This window comes from Rana temporaria, chromosome 4 (genome assembly GCF_905171775.1).
Source record: "Rana temporaria chromosome 4, aRanTem1.1, whole genome shotgun sequence".
In the NCBI taxonomy this organism is placed as follows: Eukaryota; Metazoa; Chordata; class Amphibia; order Anura; family Ranidae; genus Rana; species Rana temporaria.
The window spans coordinates 383,146,444-383,171,318 of record NC_053492.1 but is presented as its reverse complement, the minus strand read 5'-3'; the positions used below and the strand labels follow the sequence as shown (position 1 = coordinate 383,171,318).

Below are 24,875 nucleotides of genomic sequence, written 5' to 3'. Positions count from 1 at the left end.
AGGGTCCACCCTTCCCCCCCCCCCCCTCCCGAGGGTCCACCCTTTCCCCCCCCCCCCCCCCCTCCCGAGGGTCCACCCTTTCCTCCCCCCCCCCCCCCCCCCTCCCGAGGGTCCTGGCTTTCCTCACCCATCCTCCGCCCCCCTCATACAGAAAAATATAATCTTTACATGTGATATCCAAAATAAAACTTTAAAAAAAGTTTGGGTTTTAGTTACTTTAACGGTTTTTACTTTAAAGCAGACTTGCAGATACCTGAAAAATGTTTGGTTATTTTGTTTTTATCCCTTTTGATTGACCGAAGGTGTCTGTTAAACTGCTGTAATGTGTGTATATGTGTGTGTGTGTGTGTATATATATATATATATATATATATATATATATATATATATATATATATATATATATATATATATATATATATATATATATATATATATATATATATATATATATATATATATATATATAATTTTATTTATTTATTATATATATTTTTTTATTAGTCAGCACATTCTTCTCAATGGTTGTTATAGTTTAAAAGTGTATAGGTTTGCCGTCACGTTTATAACGTGCTTCTATTAAGACGAGAATGTTCTTGATGTATTTAAGAAAATATGTACAGTACAATAATTAGTGTTCGTTTCCCTTTGGCTAATTGTCTTGCCAAGCCAGTATCCAGTACAATACAACGATTATGTAAAAGTTTTCAACCATAGTGTATTTTTTTTTTTTTTTTAATTCTCTTAGCATGTATGTGTTGCAGGCTAGTGTAAGGAAATAAAATGCTTATAAGTGCCTTGTGCAGCTGTTCCTTTCAACCTGGTATCCACCAATGATACCGTTCCAGTATTGGACAGGTTCCATGCTAATATTAGAAGTAAAACTCTTCTTGCAGTATCATCAGGGTTTGTTTCTGTACGGTGTACATGTCAATGCTTGATTCTAACTATTTTCACTTTCTTTATTTCCTTCAAAGCCCTCAAGCTGTCAAGTGGAAGGTAAGTCTGGAGACCTCTATGTATCTGTGTTTTTTTGTTTTTTTTGTTTTAGCCTGAGCATGTAGATTTTTTTGTAAAGTCTTTATCCACTCTCCTCTTCCCAAAGTATTCCAATTTTATTCCCATTTTATGAATGCTTTTCTTGGTGGGTTCAACAGGTTTTGCCTGAAATCACACAGATTAACCAATTCAGCCACAGAAGGTTTTACCCCCCTTAATGACCAAGACGTTTTCTGCGATACGGCACTGAGTTACTTTAGCGGACAATAGCGCGGTCGCGCAGCGATTTACCTAAACAAAATGTATGTCCTTTTTTTCCCCACAAATAGAGCTTTCAATTGATGGTATTTAATCACTTCTGTATTGTTTTTTTTTTTTTGTTTGTTTTTTTTGCGCTATAAACAAAAAAGGACCAAACATTTTAATGAAGAATACATTTTTTCCTTTCTGCTATAAAACATATCCCCAAAAAGATGTAAAAAAAAAAAATCAATTTAGGCCAATATGTATTCTACATATTTTTAGTAAACAAAAATCCTAATAAGCGTATATTGATGGGTTTGCGCCAAATTTTTACCATCTACAAACTATGGGATAGATTTATGGACACTTTTTGGGGACCAGTGATACCAATACAGTGATCAGTTTAAACAACAACAAAAAAAAAAATTCACTGTATAAATGACACTGGCAGGGAAGCGGTTAACATCGGGGGCCATCAAGGGGTTAAAGAGGAAGTAAATCCCGGCCGATTATTTTCTTTTTCAACTATTATGGTACACGAGCGTATCGCAATGCCTAGTATATATAACATTTCCAAATACGAGGCCCATAAATACCGTTTTTCTGATGTTCTTATTTTCTCTATTTCCGGTTATCGAAAGCGCCATTACTTGTGCTGTTCAGTGATTCCTCTTCTTAGGTCACTTCCGCCCTTAATGTTTCCCTGTTCTAAATCTCGCGCATGCGCCGTAGCTCCTTGTTCCAGTTTATTCGTTCCCCTGTGTCTCTGCGGCTGCTGTGTTGTTTCACTTCCCTTTGTGACGTCTTGTTCATTCACAAAGGGGAGTATCAGGAACAAGAGCAGTGAAACAACGCAAGACTTCTCCTCTGTGCCAGACAAAGGGGGAGATCGCTCTGAGTCAGTTCCGGAAAGGATAGAAATGAAAACCCGGCAATCTTCAGATGCCAGTTTTGAGGGGCAAATGTGCGCACGCGCGGGTGACGTCATTTAAAAGACGATTTTAAAGGTTAAACAGCGCTGAGTAGACTTTCACAGGCAGCGATCAGCTACCTGTGGCATGGACTACATACATTTTGAGATGTTATCTCCAAGGGTTTACAACCTCTCTAAATGTGTTCCCTGTTTGTACTTTTACTGTGTGGGGGAAGCACTGACAGGAAGAACACAGAGATTGTTGTTCCTGATTACCAGGAACATAAGATCTCCATGTTTTTCCCTGTCATGATGGGGATCCTGCCTTTTTTACATAGGCAGATGCCCGTTCTGCTCCTCTGTGGAAAAATAGCGGTTGACTGGCATACATCTGGTCTGCCGGATCCGCGCAATTGGCTTCCCCTCCGCGCAGCGGGCACCCACAATATCTGTTCCCTAAAACGAGGTACAGGTAGGTTGTTTCGCACAATAGAGCCGCCCTGCCGCAGCATATATGTGGTGGGTGGTCTTTAAGTGGTGTGTGTATTCGTATGGACTTGATTGGTGATAAAAGCACTTGTGTGCCTTATATTGTTAGTTTGCATGTCTGACACTAACACCCTTGACTTTAATGATCAACACCCAAAGCCTATGCTAATCATCTTCACAGCACTACTCTTTGGTGTAATGTCATCCATGCCAGGGTTACACCGATACTGATTTCAATATTCGTGCAGATATCAAGTATCTGTATCCATGCCGATACCGAGTATTTGCACGAGTACTCGTGCAAATGCTCTGATACCAAAAACTGATACGCACTGCAAAGAATCACATGCAGTTTGAACAGGAATACAGTTCTCTTCCTGTTCTAATCGCATGCGGTTTCCCCGCTCCTGCGTGAACCCAGGCTTGTCATAGTGACTTGGGTTTACACAAGAGTGGTTCCGGTAACTGCATGCGATTTGGACTGGAATCGCAAGTAAGTGGTTCTTTGCAGTGCGATTTGAGCCCATTCATTTTATATTTGCTCAAATCACACCGCAAAGGTGCGAGTACTTCACCGAAATTATTGGTCCTTGCTGATAAAAAATCTGTTATCGGTGCAACCGTAATTCATATACTATACTTAACTTTCTTTTCGGTTGATGGAGTGGGGTAGGGTTAGAACCCCTGTCATATTTTTGCCTGTTTTATCGCTGGGGATATTCACCTTCCCTGGTTTTTCAGGTGACCACTGTAACTGGGGGGTAAAAAGTGATGAAAAGTAAAAAAAAGATTACAGTTGTAGGGGCGATGGGAAAAATCCTCCAAGGGTCTGAGTAGGGATTTCCTCTCACTTTCTATTGTCTCTTTATAACAGGAAGTCACCCCAATGGGACAAATAAAAATTTGGCAGATGTTTTAACCATTTCCTACTTTAGCCAAGTAAAAGAATATGCATATTTTTTTTTTTTATGCTGCAGGTTTCAGACAAATCATTGCGTATTCAGAGTCTCCCACAGCTATTGGCATCGGCTGAGACATGTGACATAGATGGCTCATTTACTGATTGTCCAGGCAAGTTGTTTTCGATTTCTAAAACATTTATTTTTTAGCATTTGAAATATTACAGCTGCTAGTCCCTATTTGACAGCGGTGTGGGTGCATACCCCCCCCCCCCCCCCTACACCAAAACCAGACAGCCTGTGTTTAGGGGCAAAGACCCGCACCTACATGGTTGTCAAATTGGGGCCAGCGGCTTTGTTTGTGTGTTTTTCTTAAACTGGTTTAGCTTTGTTACTAGGAACTTGACTTCCCCAACTACAGTCCAAAGTTGGTAAAGGCGCTCTCCTATTTATTTCTATAGATCTGAAAGATGAGCATTTTTTTTTGTTATACCTACTACCTAAGGAGAGGTAGGGGTGACCTATATCTGTTTTAAATTTTTCCACTTGCTGACCGCCCTATCGCAATTTTATTTCTACAGGGCGGCTGCTGTGCGCCGTGTATGTGTGTGTGTGTGTGTGATTATTATATATATATATATATATATATATATATATATATATATATACACATACACATACACACACACACACTATATAGTGTGTGTATATATGTATGTGTGTATAATATATATATATATATATATATATAATGTGTATGTATATTATACGCAATCCAGCATGTGCGCCTCCGGTGTGCCGCTTCTGCTGTGGTAATGCACTTGATGCCTGCCGACACCTGCTGATCACCGGGCAGAGACTCAGAACGGGGATCTGCCTATATAAACAAGGCAGAGTTCCTTGCTGGCAGGGGGTAGTGATGGATTCTGTGTTCCTGCAAAGCAGGGACTCTAATCCATCTCTTCCCCTAGTAAAAGCAGCACACATAGTAAACACAAACACTGGCTAGGCTGTACTCTGACAGAAGGACATATGTAAACAAGGCAGATTGCCGTTTTGTCAGTACAGAAGGCATGGATCCTGTGTTTTGTAAAGCAAGAACACTGATCTATGTCTTCCACTAGTAAAAGCATCTCCCCACTACACTGAAACATTAGCTAGGCACAAGGTTAACCCTTTGATTGCCTTATATGTTTAACCCCTTCCCAGCCAGTGTCATTAGTACAGTGAAAGTGTATATTTTTAGCTCATCGCTGTATTGGTGTCACTGGTTCCCGCAAAGTGTATTCAATACATATTGGCCTAAATGTATATAGAAATTCTATTTGTTTTTACATTTTTATTAGATATGTTTTTATAGCAGAAAATAAAAAAAAAAATTTATTTTTTTTATTTTTTACCAAATTGTTCCTCTTTTTTTGTTTTATAATGCAAAAAAGAAAAAACACAGTGGTCATCAAATGCCACCAATATAAAGCTCTATTTGTGGGGAAGAAAAGGGCTCAAATTGTATTTGGGTACAGCATTTGTCAGTTAAAGTAACTCGGTGCTGTATCGCAAAAAGTGACCTGGTCATGAAGGGGGTAAATCTTCCGGAGATCAAGTGGTTAAGGTATAGCTTTTGTTTTTTCTTTGAAGTCCATTAAGCCCTTTTGCTGGCAGCTTCCTTTTCATACACCCTCGTCCTATGTGCCAGTGCACATCCCTTGCACTGAATCAATGTTCAGCCAAAATGTGTATCCTTAGTTTTATTTAATTTTTAATGAGCAAATTTAACCTTTAGAGCCGGTTCACACTGGGGCGGCACGACTTCGGGGGCGACTTGGCAAGGTGACCTGAAGACGACTTCCGATCCGACTTGCAAAATGACTTCTGTATAGAAGTCAATGCAAGTCGCCCCCGAAGTCGTACAATAACCTTTTTCTAAGTCGGTGCGACTTGCGTCGCTCCTATTAAAACTGTTCTATTCACTACAATGGGACGCGACTTGTGAGGCGGCTGAGTCGCTTGACGAGTCGCCCTAGTGTGAACCGGGTCTAAAATAATAACTTCCAATAACTTAGCCAGGCAGCATTGGTCACGATTTAATTTTACAAACCTTTTTTTTATTTGGATTTTCTTGATGACTATCTGCTTACCACAGATTTGCTATATAAAGGTCAGTTTCAAAACTTTACTAAGCATACCATCGTTTTTGCTTTCCCGATACCTTCTGGGTCAGAAGCGCAATATGATAGCTTGCTTGGAACAAACTATTGCTATTTCCAGATGGCTGTTAATGTTATTGAACTACACAAATGAGAGTTGGGAAAGATCTATAAAACCTTTCTGAAAGTGAATCACAAAGGCCTGTATTGATTTTATTCACGTGTTTGGCATCTTTTCATAATGTTATCCATTGTTTATTTTGGGGGTAGTGTATGGCCGAAGTACTGTGAATATAATATCGAAATATACCGTATGATGATCTACAAAAGCATCCTTTACTTGGATTTTCTAATTTGGATGCGTTTTTAGCAAAAATACAATGAAAAAAATCATTTACAGATTTGTCTTACAGCACTGGTTATTTTTGAGTATGAAAATTATTAGTGATATTTATTTTGTTATTGCTTTGGGATGTTGCATTTTGATACTTATGGCCCATACACACGATCCCAATATCGTACGATGGATCGTACGACTTTTTTCGCTTAATAGTCGCAAGTAAAATGAAATGGTTATTAAAGTCACGAAAATTCTCGTACGACCGGAAAAAATAATCGGAAGTGATGTCATGTGTTATGTATTTGTATTGTATTTTCGGACGACAACTATACTGACTAAACAAAAATCGTACGATCTGACATCGTATGAGGAAAATTTTCGTGCATGTCCGATCGAATAATATCGGATGAACTGTCGTGATCGGCTCTCGAAAGTAGTGTACACACGATCCGAAAATCGTACGATCCTTCATCGAACGATCGTTTTCGTCCGATATTCGGATCGTGTGTACGGGCCATTAGTCATGACTAAAGTGGAGGTTCACCCACCGCTGAAAAAAATTCAGAGCCAGCAGCTACACATACTGGAGCTGCTGACTTTTAATAAGATGCTTGTCCTGGAGTCCAGCGATGTCGGCACCGTAGCTGATGTTTCCATCAGCTGTTGGGTACTGCCAACGCCATTGCCGGTAAGGGAACCCGGTAGTGACTCAATTACGGCTTCACGACTTGTCCCTACTGCGCTTGCGCGAGACACCACTGCGTTTTCCTGCTGGCCTGGCGGGGAAGGGGGGGAGCTGAGCTGCTGATGTAATGTGCTGCGACCTGGTCTCAAAGACAGGTATCCGCTCTCCGAATGTGGCACCGGAGGGGCTGAGGAGACAGATGAGCGGAGGTTCCACAATATGCAGTTTTGAACAAAGTTTGAGTAATGCTTGTGCTATAGGTGCAGGCCATTTATGTACCTCCTGAAGCCTGATTGAAAAATCCATTCCATCCTGCCTTGTTGCTAGGACGTTGCTAGGAGACTCTGAGGTGTTACTATTCACATCCACCATCAAGGAGAAAGCTCACAAATTCTGAGCTCCAAAGCTACTGCATCAGGTAACAGAAAACATATGTAAGGGGTTTTGAATCGGAGAAAGAGCTTATATCCAGGCACCCTTCTCTGCGTAGGTTAAGGAGAACAAAATAGCTGCAGCAACAAATAGATATTTCTGTAGGAAAAAACTGATCTGTGCAGCAATCAGTCTTTCCTCTCTAGTTGTTTGCATAGGCATTCCCCTATGCTCTAACATTGAATTTTAACTAAAGGATCAGTCCATTCACATGTGATTTTTATATCCATATGTTATAATGAATTCAGTCTGTAGAAGTTTCAGCAAGCTAAAATGCTTTTTTTTTTCTTAGGCAAACCCTGTTTAGTTTTTGCTAAATAGGTCTGGTGTGATGCTTCTGTACCATGTTAAATTTGATTTCCACTGCGTGATGGCTAAAGGGTCAGTTCATATCATACGGTCAGTGGTTCACTGACCTATTTTATGAGCTGCATTGTTCTGCTGTAGAAAAGTATTTGACAATTGGTAGAATGGTCATGTAATAAGGTGATTTTTGTACTGGTGAACATAAAATAACCATATTTTATAAATCTATGTACAGTACAGTGTGTGTGTGTGTGTGTGTGTGTGTGTGTGTGTGTGTGTGTGTGTGTGTGTGTGTGTGTGTGTAAATTCAGATTTGTGCCCCGTACACATGATCGGAAATTCCGACAAAAAAACAGTGTTTTTTTTTTTCTGACGAAATGTTGGCTCAAACTTGTGTTGCATACACACGGTCACACAAATCTTGTCTGAAATTCTGACCGCCAAAAACACGTTGCCGTACAAGACGTACGACGAGCCGAGATCAATGAAGTTCAGTAGGCAGTTTGGCTCTTCTGCTTGATTCTAAGCATGCATGTTTTTTTGCAAGTCGAAATTGCATACAGACAATCGGAATTTTTTCCGTTGCAAAAGTAGAGAACCTGCTCTCAATCTTTTGTTGGTGGAAATTCCGACAGCAAAAGTCTGATGGAGCCTACACACGGTTGGAATTTCCGTCCAAAAGTTCGGACTTTTCTTGTCGGAATTTCCGATCGTGTGTAAACATTAAAGTCCATAGTGATAAAGTGCAAAGGTCCTTAAAACCAGTGCATCCAGTACTTGAATAGTCTAAATTGTCTCCTTACCAGATCCAAAGACCTACCAAGGTCTATACTCGTATCTGTGAGCTCTATTGTCCCTCACATAGACCTAATGCCTCACAGAAAGTCTATTCAGACGAAACGTACGTCGGCTGGGCAGGAAATGGTGGTGGCATCAATACGCTTGTGAGAGTGCTAGGATGATTTTTGTTTCCAATGCCTGTGATTACAGTCTTGTTGCAAGTAGTTTTTTATTAAATGCCCGTTTTTAATTTGGACGCTGTGCAATGAGTTTCCCTTTTTTCTTATGATCACTGATTGAATCGACTTCTGAGGATATCCTGTGGCTACATCTTTGGCCTGTTTTTACCAACGATAACCTGCTGGCAGGCTGGATAAGTCAATCTAATCTGCACCCAATTTTCAAGTCTTGCCACAGATTCTCAATTGGATTTAGATCTGGACTTTGACTGGGCCATTCTAACACATGAATATGCTTTAATATAACCCATTCCATTGTAGCTCTGGCTGTATGTTTAGGGTTGTTGTCCTGCTGGAAGGTGAACCTCTGCCCCAGTCAAGTCTTTTGCAGACTCTAACAGGTTTTCTTCTAAGATTGCCCTGTATTTGGCTCCATTCATCTTCCCATCAACTCTGATCAGCTTCCCTGACCCTGCTGAAGAAAAGCATCCCCACAACATGATGCTACCACCACCATGTTTCACGGTGGGGATGGTGTGTTTAGGGTGATGTGCAGTGTTAGTTTTCTGCCACACATAGCAGTTTGCTTTTAGGCCAAAAAATTTAATTTTGGTCTCATGTGACCAGAGCACCTTCTTCCACATGTTTGCTGTGTCTCCCACATGGCTTCTCGCAAACTGAAAACAGGATTTTTTTATGGCTTTCTTTCAACAATGGCTTTCTTCTTGTGACTCTTCCATAAAGGCCAGATTTGTGGAGTGAACGACTAATGGTTGTCCTGTGGACAGATTCTCCTACCTGAGCTATGGATCTCTGCAGCTCCTCCAGAGTTACCATGGGCCTCTTGGCTGCTTCTCTGCTTAATGCTCTCCTTGCCTGGCCTGTCGGTTTAGGTGGACGGCCATGTCTTGGTAGGTTTGCAGTTGTGTTTTTTGGATGATTGAACAGTGCTTTGTGAGATGTTCAAAGCTTGGGATATTATTTTATAACCTAACCCTGCTTTAAATTCTCCACAACTTTATCCCTGACCTGTCTGGTGTGTTCCTTGGCTTTCATGATGCTGTTTGTTGACTAAGGTTCTCTAACAAACCTCTGAGGGCTTCACACACAGAACAGCTGTATTTATACTGAGATCAAATTACACGCAGATGGACTCTATTTACGAATTGGGTGACTTCTGAAGGCGATTGGTTCCACTAGATTTTAGTTAGGAGTAAAGGGGGCTGAATACAAATGCACGCCACACTTTTTTTCCTTCCACTTCACAATTCTGTGACACTTTTGTTTTGGTCTATCACATAAAAGCTCAATAAAATATATTTACGTTTTTGGTTGTAATAACACGGAAAAATTTGGAAAATTTCAAGGGGTATGAATACTATTTCAAGGCACTTGTTACGGTTCTTTAAAAGTCACATGAGTTTTATGACTAGTATCTACAGCTAAATCCGGTGGTTAGGAGTTTGACTGGGACATTCATGTAGTCGGGCTGCCAGGTTTAAAGCATGGGATTTGTAACCTTTTGCTGTGACTTTTCCTGGTCACTGTCGATTAGCTTAACATACAAGCTTTTGCAATGTTGTTTAGCGACGATTCTAAAAAAAGAAAACCATAGTAACTATGTGTGATGGTGAAACACTGTTTTTGTTTTGCTTGGTACCATTTCCCAAACCCATCCCTAGGTCCCATCAACATTGCTTAGTTGCTATCCACATGGGTAGAAACTTTAGGATGACACTGGTTTTAGTGACCCTGAAAAAAATATATAAACCCTCCATCTGCCATTGCAAGGTATCCTCCTAATGTTGAAATGGGATGTTTCGGTGAAATGTGATTGCCATTTGTGCAGTTTTTTAATTTTCTAGTTTTTTTTTTTTTTTGGAGGCAAAAAGTAGAAAATAAAGACTTTTTCAAATTTTGTCACCTGAAAAATCCCCAAAAATTACTTTCAAAGCATTAGAGCCGGTTCACACTGGGGCGGCACGACTTTGGGGGCGACTCGGCAAGGCGTCCTGAAGACGACTTCAGAGGCGACTTGCAAAATGACTTCTGTATAGAAGTCAATGCAAGTCGCCCCGGATCTCCCCCCAAAGTCGTACAAGAACCTTTTTCTAAGTCGGAGCGACTCAATCGATCAACTTCAGTACAACCTTCCTGTCGCATTTATTGCATGCATTTCTCTCCGGCGATGCACTGATCGCGGCACATTGTACTGTTCACATTTTTTTTTTTTCCTTGATGAAGTTTATTGAAAACGTACACAGATAATAAATTCCTTAAAGCGGAACGTTGCTTAATTCTGCCCCGCCCCCACCCATCTTCTTCTAGTTTTGGAACCTTTTTTGGGAGGGTGGAAGAAGGTACCTGGTTTTGACAAGTACCCACTCCCACTTCTGGTCAGATTGCCGTGGCGATCCCCCCATCCGCGACCAGATGCGCCGTTCTATCTTAGCTTGCAATTTTTCTGCTGGCCGCTAGATGGCGCTTCCATTGCGGCCGGCGTAGATTATGTAAATGAGGGGATACGGCGATTCACGAACGTACGCCAGGCCGACGCAGTCGAATTACGTTGTTTCCGTAAGAGATAGGCCGCTTAAAGTTAGTGCTAGGCTCTAGTGGAATAGTAATGTTAAGTATGGCCGCCGTTCCCGCCGCGAAATTCTAAATTTTACGTCGTTTGCGTAAGTCGTCCCTGAATCGGGATTTACGTCCACGTCGAAATCAATAGGCCCATACGGCGTACTTAGCCGCAATGCGCACTGGGAAATGTAGTCGCCCGGCGCATGCGCAGTGAAAAAAACGTCAAAAACGTTAGGTCAAGCCTCATTTCCATACAACACGCCCCCCTCCAACCAATTTGAATTAGGCGCCCTTACGCCCGCTCGTTTGAGGCTACGCCGCCGTAAATTAGCAGGTAAGTTGATTTAGAATCTTTACTAGCCTAGCTAATTTACGGCGGCGTAGCCTAAACAGGCTACGCTACGCCGCTGTACGTGAATCTACCTATATGTTGCAGATTCTTACCTTTCCCAGTTCTGAACAAAAAGCTGTGCGTTTTCACAAAGTTCCTTCCGGACTGACGGGCAGTTAACACTAGGAAACGCACAGGAATGCATTCACATGCATTTTAGTGTGGTATGATTTGAGCCCATTTATTTTGAATGGGCTCAAATCTCACTGCACCAAAAATAGTGCATGCACTACTTTTTTTGGTAAGTCACTGCAACCTAGTTGCATGGAACTTCTTTACCAAATGATCCAGTGCAGACAATCGCACTGTGTTTGCGGTGTAATTAAGGTTACATTGATACCTGCTGCTGATCTCAACTGCTATGCATGTTGAACATTGTGTGGGAAAGGCGCACAGAACGTGGGTTTCCTGCACTGCGTTCTGGTATGAATGGGGCCTAATAAATGAATGTGTGGCTTTGGTTTCTTTTTAACTGCTTGCCGCCTGCTGCACGCAGATACACCTCTGCAGCATGGCACGGCAGGCAAAAGGACGTACCTGTACGTCCCCTTTAAGAAAAGGCCGCCATTATCTCCGTAAGAGGGTCCCGCGGACTCTATCGCCGCGGGCATACCCGCGATCATCTCACGGAGGCATAGAACAGGGAGATGTTGGTGTAAACGCAACATCTCCTCGTTCTGCCTAGTGACACTGTCACTCATCGTGTTCCCTGTCAGTGACATGTCACAGCAAGCCACGCCCCCTACAGTAAGAATCACGCGTTAGGAAACGCTTAACCCCATACAGCGCCACCTAGTGGTTAACCCCTTCACTGCCAGTGTCATTTTCACAGTAACCAGTGCATTTTTATAGCACTGATCGCTGTAAAAATGACAATGGTCCCAAAAATGTGTCAAGTGTCCGATGTGTCCGCCATGATGTCGCAGTCACGATAAAAATCGCAGATTGCCGCCATTACTAGTAAAAAACAATTCTTAATAAAAATGCTATAAAACTATCCCCTATTTTGTAGACGCTATAACTTTTGCGCAAACCAATCAATAAATGCTTATTGCAATTATTTTTTTACCAAAAATATGTAGAAGAATACGTATCGCCCTAAACTGAGGAAAAATTTTTTTTTATCTTTTTGGGGGATATTTATTATCGCTAAAAGTAAAAAATATTGCATTTTTTTTTTCAAAATTGTCGCTCTATTTTTGTTTATAGTGCAAAAAATAAAAACCGCAGAGGTGATCAAATACCACCAAAAGAAAGCTCTATTTATGGGGGGAAAAAGAACATCAATTTTGTTTGGGAGCCACGTCGCACGACCGCGCAATTGTCTGTTAAAGCGACGCAGTGCCGAATCGCAAAAAGTGGCCCGGTCATTTAGCAACAAAATGGTCCGGGGCTTAAGTTGTTAAACACCTGAGCAATCTTCATGTTCTAATGAAGAAACCACATTGGGCCAGATTCAAGAAGCAATTGCGCCTGTGTAACCATAGGTTACACAGCGCAATTGCTTACTTGCTCCGGCGTAGCGAATGCTCCTGATTCAGGAACATCGCTACGCCGACTGCAGCCTAAAATCTGCGTGGCATAAGGCTCTTATGCCACGCAGATTTTAGGCTGCATTCTTGCGTTGGCCGCTAGGGGGCGCTCCCATTGTGATCTGTGTATAGTATGCAAATTGCATACTAACACCGATTCACAACGTTGCGCGAGCCCTGCGTACGCAAATTACGTAGTTTGCGTACGTCGGGTTTCGCGTAAGGTTACACATCCTAATAGCAGGCGCAGCCAATGCTATAGGATACCCACGTTCCCGCGACGCGATATTTAAAATCTACGTTGTTTGCGTAAGTGAATCGTGAATGGCGCTGGACGCCATTCACATTCACTTTGAAGCAAATGACGTCCTTGTGACGTCATTTGCCGCAATGCACGTCGGGAAAGTTTCCCTGACGGAGCATGCGCTCTTCGCTCGGCGCGGGAGCGCGCCTAATTTAAATGATTCCATTTACATTGCGCGCGCTTACGCCGGGCAATTTTGCCGGCGCGCCCTCGCAATTTACGGAGCTACTGCTCCGTGAATCGAGGGCAGCGCAAAATATTTGCGGGGGCGCAGGGCAAAATCGTTGCCCTGTGCCTCCGCAAATAAAGCGCAAATGTACCTGAATCTGGGCCATTGTCTGCATCCCTTTGGAAGTATGTGTTTGTGTGTTACTGAAAGTGTGTTTGTTTTTTGTTTTTTTGTTTTTTTTATGAATACAGTTCAAATAAATACAAGCCTCTTTCTAGGAAATCCTGTCTCCTTTTTGGAGGGGGTTTATGTAAAGAAAAAAAAAGTGGTTGCATCCTAATTTTGAGTTTCTAGACTACACCTATTTGCTCATAACATTGCCTTATTAATATTTATAAGTAAATGACATCTGCCATACATCTGGGATTTATTATCATAGAGGATATTTATAGCGCCAGCAGTTTGCTCCCTGCTCTTGAGAGCTTCCAGTCTGTTATTTATGAGTGTTGTATAAAGTGTTGAGTTCTTTCCCTTTTTTCTCCATGTTACTTGTTTGTTAGCATTACTTTTGCCGAGCAACTGTCTTTGCTTGCGAACGCCATGACTACACTGCATACAAACCCAGAAACAGCAGCTGGTGTTTTCTTCCTAATCCTAAAAAGATCAACATTAATCATGCAGGTTTCATGCTCCAAGTTCGCTGCGTACGAGTGCGCGAGACTCCTTTTTTCTGCCAAGTAAGGAGCAACAAGTAATTCAAGAGACAAGTTGCTGGGATGGATTACTAGCATTCCCCTTTGCCTTGTTTGAAAATGTGTACGGAATCGGAGATGGTATTTACTAATGTTAGCGTTGTAGTACCATTGAGGTTTGTTAATGTCATGACAGTAATATCTCTGGCAGTAAAGCACTCGCCCGCTTATCTTCAGCAAAGATTGAAGACTCAGAATATATCTATCCATATGCCTAACCGTCTGTCATTTATAGTGTTCTCTAAATTGAGGTTGTGACATTTAAAAAAAATGATTTCTGTATTTGCAGACAGTAACTGTTTACATACCTCTTACTTTTTTAACCTAAAACACTCAATGAGCTTACAGTCTGAGTTCCCTATATCCAGTGCTTTTTTTCCCCCCAGAGAGTAGGTGCAGGAAGTCACCGTCCGTATGTTTCACCCAGTACCCCCACCGCTTTATCATTTTGTGGTGCTGAGCAATTTTGTATGGAATTTATTAACAAGAAAAGCAGTGAAATGGATCCCCCGCAGTCAGCAGCAATAGACCCCCCCCACCAGTAACGGTAGATTCACCAGCAACAAAATGCCCCTCACGGCAACAGCAGCCCAGCATCAATAGACTTGCCAGCAACGATAGATCCCTCCCTCAACACTAGATTCATTCCAGCAACAATAGATCCCCTCTAGCAACAATAGACCCACCAGCCCACCCCAGCATCCCCTGCCAATACATATAACCAGGGTTGGAGGTGCCAGAACTTCATTCCCCCACATTCCTGTTGAAAATAAATCCCTGTCTTTCACATGCATACATGCACATACTAAGGCCATTTTAGACCAACATCCGAGTATTTTTCAACCTATTTCCCGTCAAGGCACCCTTTAGAATTGTACACAATTCCAGGGCACCAGTCCGAGGGCTCATTCACAGCAGCCGCTGCATCTGAACCCGAGCTGCTCCATGCATGAAGGTAAAAAAGCTTAAGCATGCAACTTTCTCCTCAGCCCCCCCCCCCCCCCCATACTTGCCTGAGCCCAACCCTGATCCAGCGATGTACACAAGAGCAGCGGCTCTACAGGGTCTCTCTCTCCTCTTTGGCTGAGACACAGCAGCAAAAGACTTTGGCTCCCGCTGCTGTAAATCAGTTGGTGAGGAGGGGGCGGGCCGAACAAGCACAAACGAGTATCCCCAAAGCAAGCAGCTTGCTGTTGGGGCACTCGACAGAAGGGAGGAGCCAGGAGCGCTGGTGGGGGGACTCAAAAAGAGGAGGATCAGGGCTGCTCTGTGCAAAACCATTGCACAAAGCAGGAAAGTATGACGTGTTTGTTATTTAACCACTTAAGGACCAGAAGATTTTCCCTTTAATGACCAGAGGCAGTTTTTTGCGAAAAAGTTTCTACAAAATAGGGAATAGATTTATGACATTTTTTATATTATTGTATATTTTTTTATCTTTTTACTAGTAATGTTGATTTATTTATTCTCCTCCTCCTCCACCCCCCCCCCCCCCCGGGGACTGTAACATTGCGGCAGACAGATCGCACACTAGAGACGTTTTTTGGGACCACTGTCATTCATACAGAAATCGATGCTAAAAAATGCACTGATTACTGTATGTACACTGGCAGGAAAGGAATTAACACTAGTGGTGCTCAAGGGGTTAAATGTGTTCCCTGGGAGGTGTTTCTAACTGGGGGGGTGTGTACTGACTAGAAGAGGCGAGAGATCGCTGTTCCTGATGACTAGGAACAGACGATCACTCTGCTACCCTGTCAGAAGGGATCTGTATGTTTACATTGACAGATCCCCGTTCTGGCTCTCTGTGGAGTGATCTCGGGTGGCAGGTGGACATCGCAGCCGCCGGCCACGTGCATCGTCTCCCCGCCGTGCAGCGGGCACGTGCTTGCTATAGCTCTTAAGGGCTGACATACACCTACGGTGATTTGCAGGAACGAGTTGGCCTGTCACAGTATGATGACGGCAGCTAGTCGGCAAGTGGTTAAAAAATAAAAAAAAGCGGAACCTTTAGTATGAGTTTATTGTAAAGTTGTGTGGCATACTGGGTGCACAAAATGATATTCCACACCCCAAACATGCATAATTGTATTGGACCGGATGGTTCAGTGCGCTTTCTCTGACCTGTTTGGGGAAACGGCAACCATCTCACTATAGCTTGGTAACTCTTTTATACATGCAGACCTTTACAGTACGGTAGTCATTTGGTTTATAATGTGCATCCTTTGCCTAATGATGCTGTTTAATTATTTCAGAGAAACTGTAAAATAATTTTAGTTTTGAGATTTTTCACACAGAACAACGTGTATGACTGTATAGGATGTAAATTAGATCAGTTTCCAGTCTGTGATAATTATGCTATAATTTTAATAAGATGGTTAATCAAACCTTGACTGTTTTTATTATTTTATTTTTTTTGTTTTAACAAATGACAAAATCCCTCCTGTTATGACAGCTACTTGATATCTTTGTGAGCAGGGAACTTCTAATCCTAGCTGTGCTATGGCCATTGCCAGCTTGTTATCTCATTACATGATAGTCACCATGTTTTCAGTTTGAGGTTTTATTACACAGGAAACAGTGAAGTCTGTGGTAGTTACTCCAGTTTCATGTTATTCCAGAAATAGTCAAACATTCCTTATGATTTTCTAGTAAAACTTCTATATACAAAGTGTGCACTTCGAATAGTCAGTACGGGACACTTTGACAGTATAAATATGCAATGCTTTACCCTTCACATTTTTGTCTTCTGCTCGTGCCATATTATATTTCCATATATGGGTAATGCAATTTCTGGTAGTTTGCTGGAGGGATCAGCAACTTGTCTATATGTATGTTATCCTTGGGGCATTTTATTATAATATAATGTGTGAAGGTGTCCACACGTAACATTTATGTTTGACCTGGTTTCTAAATACCCTGGAGATCCCAAATGTGCATGACGCATATACTCTAAGCTTATCTCAACCTGGCTTCAAATCAAGAGCTTTGTTTGCAAAATGCTACTCTGGGCGTATCCCATAAGGCAAAAAACACAGACCGAGCAGGTACTGTAATTATCTTGCTATAACGCGCCCCGGCGTATAGCGCGCACCCTCGAACTTGAAGGAGAATTCCTGAAAAAAAAAAAATATTTAGTTTGGATGCCCCTCGTCAGTGTCTTGCCTGTCGTCCATCGCGTTCTGCGGCCATCGTGGTGTCCTCCCCGCTCGATCCCCGATTCCTGCGCTGTGTTTGCACCACTGCGCCGACATATACCGAGCGCAGTACACTCATGTATAGTCGGGCAGGCTCGTCTCCTCTCGCGTAAAGGACGTACAGGACGTGACCGCGAGAGGAGCCGAGCCTGCCCGACTATACACGAGTGTACTGCGCTCGGTATATGTCGGCGCAGTGGTTCAAACACAGCGCGGGAAGCGGGTATCAGCGTATATCGCACACCCACGATTTTGCCCTGATTTTCAGGGCAAAAAAGTGCGCGATATACGCCGATAAATACGGTATTTGTCATCAATGTAAACAGAAAAACAAACAAGGCGCCTCTAAGTGCAGAAGTATAAAACTTTTAATATCCCCTAAAGGGGTTAAAAACACTTACAAGATAGTGGATGAAACAGGCATGTAGCAGGTAAGTGCGTCCAGATGTTCCAATAGCAGGGCAGTCCCAGTCTGTGATGGTAAAGCTTCAGGGAAGTCCACGAGATAACGGCCGACTTGTGCTGTGAATGTTCAGAGGACACAATAACACTGGAGCCTGGGGATGACGTCGGAGGAAGCGAGACAGAAACCAGCATGGAACACAAACGGGAAGTGTGTCATAGAGGCGCGACGCGTTTTGGAACAGCTCATTGGTTCCTTCTTCAGCCAGTGACCTGTCATCAATGTACCAAACCTCTGTATTCCTCATTGCCTAGTCACCTCTAAAGCTAACCATAGATCGATCGAAATTCAGCCAGTTCAGTAGAAACTAGATGTAGTTAGATCCCATCCATCTAGTACAGGCATGTCCAAAGTCCGGCCCGGGGGCCAAATGCGGCCCCCCTGTTGATTTAATATGGCCCCCCTGGGGATTTGGATATATATATTGTTTGTGGCCCCCCAGGGCCACAAAAGATATATACTGTATTTATTGGCGCTGCCTTGGAGGGGGCAGGACGAGCGCCATCAGATTACATGAAGAGAATCTCCTGTTTACTCAGGAGCGTCTCTATTGAAAGTCCCGTCTCCTGGGCTGCCATTGGACGACTGTTCTGTCTATCATAGGAGGCAGGACTTTGTATTAAAGAGGCCACAGAGTAAACAAGAGATTCTCCTGTTTGTAATGTGTCGGCACTCGTCCCGCGCCCTCCCTCTGCCCTCCGAGGCTGCAGATGGGCATCGTTCAGGCTGCACTGATGGCAATGGTAAGGCTGCATTCATGGCACATGTGAGGCTGCATTTATGACACATGTGAGGCTTGCATTGGTTGCAATGGTAAGGCTGCATTCATTGCAATGGTGAGGCTCCATTCATGGTAATGGTAGGTCTGTGCGTGTTATACGCGATAAATACGGTATATCCAAATAACACGCCCAAGCTCATCCTTAGTCCTAAGCAGTGCTCTGGGATTCGTTGGGGCCACAAAAATATATACAGTATATCCAAATAACACGCCCAAGCTCATCTATTCACCACAAACAACCACAAAGGCAAGAGAATTCTTGTTGGGCAGTGTAGTAGTGCTCAGACCAAATTTTAATGGTTCAAAGAATGTCAGGCAAAATAGTCAGCCCTCACACATGTTCACTTAATCAAATCTGGCCCTCTTTGAAAAAAGTTTGGACACCCCTGATCTAGTACAACCAACCTGTTGTTTTTTTTTTTTTGTACTAATTTTTGTTTTCGTTTATGGCCTTCGCCATTATTCACTTGAAATCTGGAAGGTTTTTCCCTTTTTATGACCAGGGCATTTTTTGCTAAAATGCCACTTGTGCGGTCATGCTGCACTGTACAGAATTTTTAATTTTTGTCATACAAATAGAGCTGTCTTTTGGTGGTATTTGATCACCACTGGGTTTTTTTTATTTTTTGCAATCCAAACAAAAAAAAAAACTTTGGGGAAAAAAAATATTTTCTGCGTTCTGTTTATAAAAAAAAAAATATCCAATAAAAAAAAAAAAAATGTTTTGCTAAATTTAGGCCAAAATGTATTCTGCTATGTCTTTGGTAAAAAAATCCCAATAAATGTATATTAATTGGTTTGAAAGTTATAGTGTCTACAAACTATAGTATTTATACTGGAATTTACAAAGCTATAGACACTATACTGTAATGCCGCTGATTATTAGTGGCTTATAGTGCGACTGTGATAGAGTGGCGGGCAATCTGGCCCTAAGAGACGCTGTATGGAAGGATCACTGACAGCGCCAGTGACACTAATATAGTGATCCATGATAATACTGTACTAATGACACTGGCTGGGAAGGGGGTTAACATCTAGGGGCAATCAAGGGGGTAACTGTGAGACTAACAATGTGAAATATGTGCTGCTTTCACTTCACTTTTACTATCTTGCCCTTTTTTTTTCTCCCTGCTCTGCAGGGAGAAGAAACGGCTAGATCTGTTTCATATAGACAGAGTTTTGTGTTTTTATAAACACAGAATTGTGTGCGTGTGATTGGCCACAGCTGATCAGCTGACTTCAGCCAAAATTATTGACTGAAATCGGCTGCCAAATTTGTGTTGTCTAATCACAGCAGGGGGCACACGCTTGCACTCCCCAAACCCTGAAAAAAGGCTGCAACATACCAGTATGTCACCCAGCCTACAGCTGCCACCCGCTCACAGTACAACTACTGTGGGTGGGCGGCAAGTGGTTACGCAATAAAAATAATTGTCTATTTTTTGTCAGTTTCTTCACACAAAAAGAGCTTTCTTTTGGTGGTATTTAATCACCACAGGGTTTAATTTTTTTTGCTAAACAAAGATATTTTGAAAAAAAAATATGTTTTCATAGTTTTCAAACATTTTGCAAACTGGTAGTTTTTCTCCTTCATTGATGTGCGATGATGAAGCTGCATTGATGGCCACTGATAGGCTGCACTGATGTTGAGGCACTGATAATTGGGCACTGATTGGTAGCTAGTGGGCACTTATAGGTGGCACTGGTGGGCACTGCTTGGCAACCGTGACTGTCGGTGTGTTGTAAACAGAAGCCGGTAATCGGCTTTTTTTTTTTTCCATCACGTGATCAGCTGTCATTGGCTGACAGCTGATCACGTGGTAAAGGGCCAGGATCGGCCCTTTACTGCGATCAGCCGAGTCGCAAGGACTCGGTGATCAGTGCGCAAGCACAGGAGGACGTACATGGACTCCCTCCTGGCGATTTAAGCCTGTGCTGTAGCTGTCATTCGGCTTTAGTGTGGGCTTCAAGAGGTTAAAGTAGAATTCTAGGCAAAACTTTTTTTTCATTTTGGATAGAGTAAGGGAGGATAATAACCCCTGTCAGATTTTTTATATTTTTTTTTCCATCTGTGTCCCGTAGCCAAACAGGAAGTGAGGGGAAATTCGTGCAAATTAAGGTCACTAGAACTTGTGTTCCCAATGTGTGTCCCCGTGTGAAGATATTTGTGATTTTCTTTACTTTTACTTTCAATATTTCAAACCGAACAAATATTGAGAGTGAATCTCACTCACTGCACAGCCAGCAATAAAAATTGACAAGCTTTCTAATCCCTCTGCACTCTATCCAAAACTATAAAAAACTGAGTTTTGCTTTTAGTTATACTTTAACCACTTAAGGACCGCCTCCTGCACATATATGTCGGCAGAATGGCATGGCTGGGCACAAGCACGTACTGTTTAAGTGCCCAGTCGTGGATCACGACCCGGTCCAAAGCTCAGTGACTGTGGCCGCGGGACCCGCGGACCTGATCGCCGCCGGAGTCCTGCGATCGGTCCCCGGAGCTGAAGTATGGGGAGAGCTGTGTGTAAACAGTTTTTTTATATATTTTTGGGGGATATTTATTTTAGCAAAAAGTAAAAAATATTGCATTTTTTTTCAAAATTTCGCTCTATTTTTGTTTATAGCGCAAAAATAAATTGTGCTAAATTAGTGCACACAGCACGCAAGTATAACATCTTCATTATAAAAAAAGGCTAGGCTAGAGCATCAAGCCATTGTTCTTCGGTTTTATGATTCATCAGCAGTTTCTTAACCACAGTTTTTAGACTTCTTAAAACAGATGAGGGTTATTATGATATCAAGTTTCCAGGGAATGCTTAAAGTGCTCTTGTAATAGTCTTGAATAACTAATGTACAAAAGTGCATGGGCATTTTATTTAATATAAGAAGAGACGCTTAGTCATTTTAAAATACTTTTTTTTTTATAGCCAATTCAGTTAGGTGTTGGAATGGAAGCAAGTCCTCAGTATGTTTGTTATTTTTTGTTTTTTCTTGTTTATTGCCTTTGTGTTTGACTGGGTGGTACCCTGGCCATAGACCTCACATGGCAGGTGTAGGCAATGGTATCTAAATGTGAAGCATCTGAAATATTCATTTAATACACTTAAAGCGGAGCTCCACCCTAAAGTGAAGTCGAGCTGATCGGCACCCTCCCCCCCCCCCCTCCGGTGTCACATTTGACACCTTTCAGGGGGAGGGGGGTGCAGATACCTGTCTAAAGGTATTTGCACCCACACGTCACGGGCAAAAGACGGGTTTTTCCTGACATCCCGTCCGTCCCCCGTTGTGTGCTGGGAACACTCGGCTCCCAGCACACAGCGTGTGAGCCAATCGGCGGGCGACTCGCGCATGCGCCGTAGGGAACCGGGCAGTGAAGCTGGAGCGCTTCACTTCCTGGTTCCCTCCCCGTGGATGGAGGGGAGAGCAGCAGGGTGACGAGCGATCGCTCGTCCTCTGCTGCGGACGCCGCTGGACTCCAGGACAGGTTAGTGTCCTAATATTAAAAGTCCGCAGCTGCAGTATTTGTAGCTGCTGGCTTTTAATATTTTTTTTTGAGCGCACATCCGCTTTAAGTGGCAGACCACTTTTGTTTTGACCTCTTGCCACCATATAACACTAAAGGCCCGTACACCCGATAAGAAAAACGTACGAACAATCGGCCAACTATCTGATCATTGGAATGGTGCTTTCAACAGCTGATTTTGACTGTTCGGGCGACAAAAACGGAATCATACGTGAGCATAACATCCGATTTATCGTTTTAATTTGCACAGTTTTCGTCTGAGGGGAAAAAATCTGAGGAGCAAGACTACGCATGCTCAGAAAAAAAGAATACAATACAATTCAACACATTACATCTCTTTCAAATTTTGTGTTCTGTGGTACGAGAATTTTCATCAGTTGATTAACCTAATTTTCAATATGAGACTAGCGTGCAAAAAAAAAAGCGGACGATTTTCTTATTGTGTGTGCGGGGTAATCCACTGGTTGAAAAAAATACAACCTAACCAACCACTAGCTCACCTGAAATGGCTAGTTGGTCATCTACTTTTATATGTTGCTGGCTTGTGGCAGACGGACCATGATGAAATAAAATAGGATATACATTTATCTGTACTGCTGAAAGATACAGGCAGGGCAATAGGGGTTGCTGCTGAAAAGCATGGACTGCAAAGACCAATAAGGTTACCCATAGATGTAAGATAATTGTTCATTCATCAGTCGGCCGTTTTTTTGTCTGCTCTGACATATTCTTGAGTAGGATCTAGAGATCAGTTGTTTTTTCTTTTCTTTTTATTACCTTAGCTGATCTCTGTTGTTTCCAGCAGGATTTAGGTTTAGCTCCATGGGTCTCTGCTTCCTGTATACACATGATCAACAGAGCATGCACATTTTATTCAACAACCATGTTTTCTAAATGTTTTTTCCCAAAGGCCAAACTGCATTGTAATACCTGTGCAATGTTTTATGAGGGTAGTGTACTGATAGAAAGTCCACTAAATACAACTTTTATGCCTTTTACACGCGATCGGAATTTCCGTCGGGATAAACACCAACGGATTTTTCAGACTGAAGTCCGTTCAAGCAGTCTTGCATACACACTGTCACACCACATTCCGACCATCAAGAACGCGGTGACATACAACACTACGACGAGCCGAGAAAACTGACGTTCAATGCTTCGGAGCATACGTCAACTTGATTCTGAGCATGTGTGTTTTTTTTGTTTTCTCCGTCGGAGTTCCATACAGATGAACGGAATTTTCGATAGAATTTTTTTCCAGCGGACAAAAAGAGAACATGTTTTCTTTCTAAGTCTGTTGGACTTTCTGAAGGAAAAACTCAGATGGGGCATATACACGGTCAGATGGGGCATACGCACTGATTTGAACCGTTCCATTGCCGACAATAGGGCTGCTCCGTTGTGAACGGGGGCTTACTCTTTAGTAGTTCTTAAACCACTCGCAGATTGTACTGCAAATGTGCGGCCCGCAAAGGGAAAACCTGTACGTAGCTGCCTGCTTCTGGGTTTAGGGTGCGCATGTTGACAATACAGAGGGCTAAGCAGGTATGGGGGAAATCAAAGCCCAGTACACATGGACTGAATGCCGGATTTCGGCCTGTGTGTATGTCAGCCGAGCATGCGGGAAAACCAGCAGTCGGCTAATCGCTGAGAGCACTGACCGAAGTGTTCTGCAGACCAATCAATATACACTTATTGAGATTTATTTTTTTTTAGTCAGACATGTAGCAGAATACATTTTGCGGTAAAAAAAAAATTATGACCTGTCATTTCAGGTTCATTTTAGGCACATCAAGATAAAGTGCCTGTTAAAGGGAAACCTTATTACATTAAATTCTTTTATCCCTGAAATGCCCTTTCTTTTTGTGACGTTAATGAATTAAGTACCGTATGTTTGTCTTGTTTTGCATTGCATTAATGCACATAAACCTTTCTGTTATTCATATCCTAGTAGATTATCAATATACAGTAAAACCTTGGTTTGAGAGTAACTTTGTTTTAAGAGCATTTTGCAAGACGAGCAACTTTTCATTTTATAAAAAAATAAAAAATTTGACTCGATATACAAGTGATGTCTTGATATACAAGCGTCCCATCACAGTTGAGTATAAAAGAGAAGAGAGACGCCTCTAAGTGTAGCACTATGGTTACATTTAATGAAGTTACAACATTTAGCAACTCATATGGTTGATGATTAATAGGGGCACATCTAAGTATGCAGGCATCCGAGGTAAAGCTGCCCACATAGACCATCCTCCGACCTGCCATTGACGGCATTCCTTCCATGCAGGGTAGTTTTGCTGGTCATGATTGCAGACTGACAGCGGTGAGGAGGACAGTCTATGTGAATCGCTTTACCCCGAATCCCTGCATACTTAGATGTGCCTCTTTTAATCATCAACCATGTAAGTTGCCAAATGTTGTACCTTCATTAAATGTAACCATATTGCTTCACTTAAGCCCTGTACACACGACCGGGATTCCCGGCGGTATAAAATCTGCCGGGAAAACTGAGAACCTGCTTGGTAACTTTCCCTGTGTACACACAAGTGGTTTTCCTGTCTGGAAAACTGCGGGAGAGCTTTGGCCAGGAACCCCAGATGTGTGTATGCCTCCTCGCAGTGTTTCCCCATAGGAAAACTGCTGGGATTAAAACCGCCGGGAAAATAGAGAGCAGATTCTCTACTTTACCTCAGGATTCCCGGCAGTGTTCCTGTCGGGAAAACTGCGAGGAAGCATACACATGGCCGGTTTTCCTGGCCAAAAGC

The 24,875-nt window shown here is 42.5% G+C and overlaps 1 protein-coding gene across 1 annotated transcript in view; it reads left to right on the top strand.

The window, feature by feature from the left end:
- CNST (consortin, connexin sorting protein) overlaps positions 1-24,875 on the top strand; it is a 147,205-nt gene that overhangs the window by 79,039 nt on the left and 43,291 nt on the right. The window contains exons 7-8 of the mRNA XM_040351059.1: positions 978-999; positions 3,622-3,715. Coding sequence (XP_040206993.1) covers positions 978-999; positions 3,622-3,715 — 116 coding nt within the window. The remainder of the gene's footprint in view (positions 1-977; positions 1,000-3,621; positions 3,716-24,875) is intronic.